General features: G+C 42.2%; 1 protein-coding gene across 3 annotated transcripts in view; it reads left to right on the top strand.

The window, feature by feature from the left end:
* LOC119423874 (cGMP-dependent protein kinase 1) overlaps nt 1–2,905 on the top strand; it is a 47,767-nt gene that overhangs the window by 39,079 nt on the left and 5,783 nt on the right. Inside the window, exon 10 of one of the 3 annotated variants that reach the window (XM_037691298.1) lies at nt 2,358–2,454. In XM_037691298.1, the coding sequence (XP_037547226.1) occupies nt 2,358–2,454 (97 nt within the window). Of the gene's footprint in view, nt 1–2,357; nt 2,465–2,905 lie in introns of all 3 variants that reach the window. The other 2 variants (XM_037691299.1, XM_037691300.1) reach the window with 2 other exon arrangements.

The raw sequence follows: 2,905 nt of genomic DNA, 5'->3' as shown, positions 1-2,905 counted from the left end.
ATGATGTTTACATGTTTACATTATACTGTTTATGTGTTAACAATAAGTTGTTTACATGTTTACATTTTGATGTTTGCATGTTTACATTATACTTTATGTGTTAATAAGTTGTTTACATGTTTACATTATGATGTTTACATGTTTACATTACGATGTTTACATGTTTACATTATACTGTTTATGTGTTAACAATAAGTTGTTTACATGTTTACATTATGATGTTTGCATGTTTACATTATACTGTTTATGTGTTAATACTTAGTTGTTTACATGTTTACATTAAAATGTTTGCATGTTTACATTATAATGTTTATGTTTTAATAATTAGTTGTTTATATGTTTACATTATGATGTTTACATGTTTATGTTATACTGTTTATGTGTTAACAATAAGTTGTTTACATGTTTACATTATGATGCTTACGTGTTTACATTATGATGTTTACATTATACTGTTTATGTGTTAACAATAAGTTGTTTACATGTTTACATTATAATGTTTGCATGTTTACGTTATACTGTTTATGTTTTAATAATTAGTTGTTTATATGTTTACATTATGATGTTTACATGTTTATGTTATACTGTTTATGTGTTAACAATAAGTTGTTTACATGTTTACATTATGATGTTTACATGTTTACATTATGATGTTTACATTATACTGTTTATGTGTTAACAATTAGTTGTTTACATGTTTACATTATGATGTTTACATGTTTATGTTATACTGTGTATGTGTTAACAATAAGTTGTTTACATTATGATGTTTACATGTTTACATTGTACTGCTTTGATCTGATGACAGACACTGACTCTTTCTGCTGCAGCACTTTGAGCCTGTTTCCTCCTGATGTTTTGAAAAGATATGAACAGTTTCATTTTTGTGCACCTTATTACATCAGAGTAAACACAAAAACAACCACAGCCTCAGCAGCAAAACATATTAAATTTACTTTAAACTTTCATTCCTGATCTTCATGTACAGCAGAAAACAATAAAATTACCCTACATCCTCCATGATGACCTTCACGTGAAGCAGTGGGACATGGTTTTCACTGTGACTGAATGTTTGAAGTTGTCTTTTCGTCCTCAGTGAGGTATTCTGGGGAGAGTATTGGACATTGGACCGCAGCCTGTTATTCTCATGTCAGCCTTCAGGCCTGTCAGGTAGAGGACCTCTCAGCTGTACGCAGATATGTTGACCTTACTCTGAAGGCAGAACTCCTAACTGATGGACAGGTATAGAAGAAGTGAGTAAAGCTTTGAGGACTTGAGATGATCCCTGAAGCTGAAACCCTGGGCGCCTCTGGTTTAGAGGTCAGGACAGTGTGTCCCACAGCCTTCTAACTGGCAGCCAGCCTCTTTAATTACTGAGCTTCCTTTAGTGGGAGAACCTCTGAGCAATGTTTCCACCTCCTAAAAATACCCCCGGCAGCAGCAGCAGGGTCCAGACATTCCATGTGCTGTTCCGCCCCGCACGACTCGAAGCTGCAGACTGGAGGCTTGTTTTGGCAGAAGAGACGACTCTAGGAGGGTTTCCTCAGTCTGAGCGCACTCAGTCGGACTCTTCTACCTCTGAAGTTCAGAGCTGCAGCTCAGAGGTTCCTCTGCGTTCACAGAAGAACACAACGTATGCCGTCCTTGGTCTGTCCTGGATTCTGACAGCTTTCTGTTCACTTCAGGACCTGACCCGCCTGTTAGCTTAATGCACAAACATCTGGAGGATCTGGAAACCTCACCGAATCACCGGTACCTCCACACCAGAACTCTGTGGATCCACAGCTGTCCTTGGTCCTACCCCCACCATGTAAACTGGACGTGGAGCTCCTCCTTTGAGACAGCTCTCCTACGGACTCTTTGCCGAACATTCTCCTGAGGACTGAAGACGAGCTGTGGTTTGATTTTTAGGATCGTTCCAGATCTTTAAAAGTTGAACAGCTGGACTGAACGTTTTCATTGACAGAACCACAAACTGCAGGATCCCAGACTGGACCACGGTACATTCCTTAAAGCACCTCTTGGTTCTGCTGTTGAAGCCGGCACATTCAGCCTCTCTGTTGGAGAAAACGTTCTGATCCGTGTGAGTCAATAAAATTTGAAGATGAGAGAGTTGTTCCCGGTTCCTGTGAGGCAGCAGAGAGAACGCCTCACCAGCCTCCCTTCTCCTCCCTCCCTCTCCTTCCCCATCACCTCCTTCTCCATCCAAACCTCCAAGAAGTTCCCCTTCTTCCACGTGGTTAAATGCAGCAGGTACGGCTGCAGGACCTCCATTTACCTGAAGGGTTTTATCTGATGTTCCGTCTAAACGTTCCTTAAGGTTCCAGGAGTTCCTAACATGGTTCTGTTGTTTCCAGGTACGAGGCAGAGAACGCCTTCTTCTCCGGTCTGAAGCTCAACGACTTCAACATCATCGACACGCTGGGAGTCGGAGGCTTCGGACGCGTTGAGCTGGTACGATTCCATCCCTAGACTCGGTCCCAGTTAATCCAGATTAATCCAGATTAACTGGGACTGCCAAATTCCTCATCAGTCAACTGGAATCAGGGACTCACAACCGATGTTAGGGTTTAATTTAAACATGTTTCAGACCCGGTTCAGACCCGGTTCAGACCTGTTTCAGACACGGTTCAGACCAGGTTCAGACCAGGTTCAGGCCTGTTTCAGACCCGGTTCAGACCAGGTTCAGGCCTGTTTCAGACCCGGTTCAGACCAGGTTAAAACCCAGTTCAGACAAGGTTCAGACCAGGTTCAGACCAGGTTCAGACCCGGTTCAGACCTGGTTCAGACCAGGTTCAGACCCGGTTCAGACCCGATTCAGACCTGTTTTAGACACGGTTCAGACCAGGTTCAGACCCGGTTCAGACCAGGTTCAGACCTGGTTCAGACCCGGTTCAGACCCGTT

This window comes from Nematolebias whitei, chromosome 17 (assembly GCF_014905685.2).
Source record: "Nematolebias whitei isolate Nwh7 chromosome 17, NemWhi1, whole genome shotgun sequence".
Lineage (NCBI taxonomy): Eukaryota > Metazoa > Chordata > Actinopteri > Cyprinodontiformes > Rivulidae > Nematolebias > Nematolebias whitei.
This window is presented reverse-complemented; position numbering and strand designations above follow the sequence as displayed.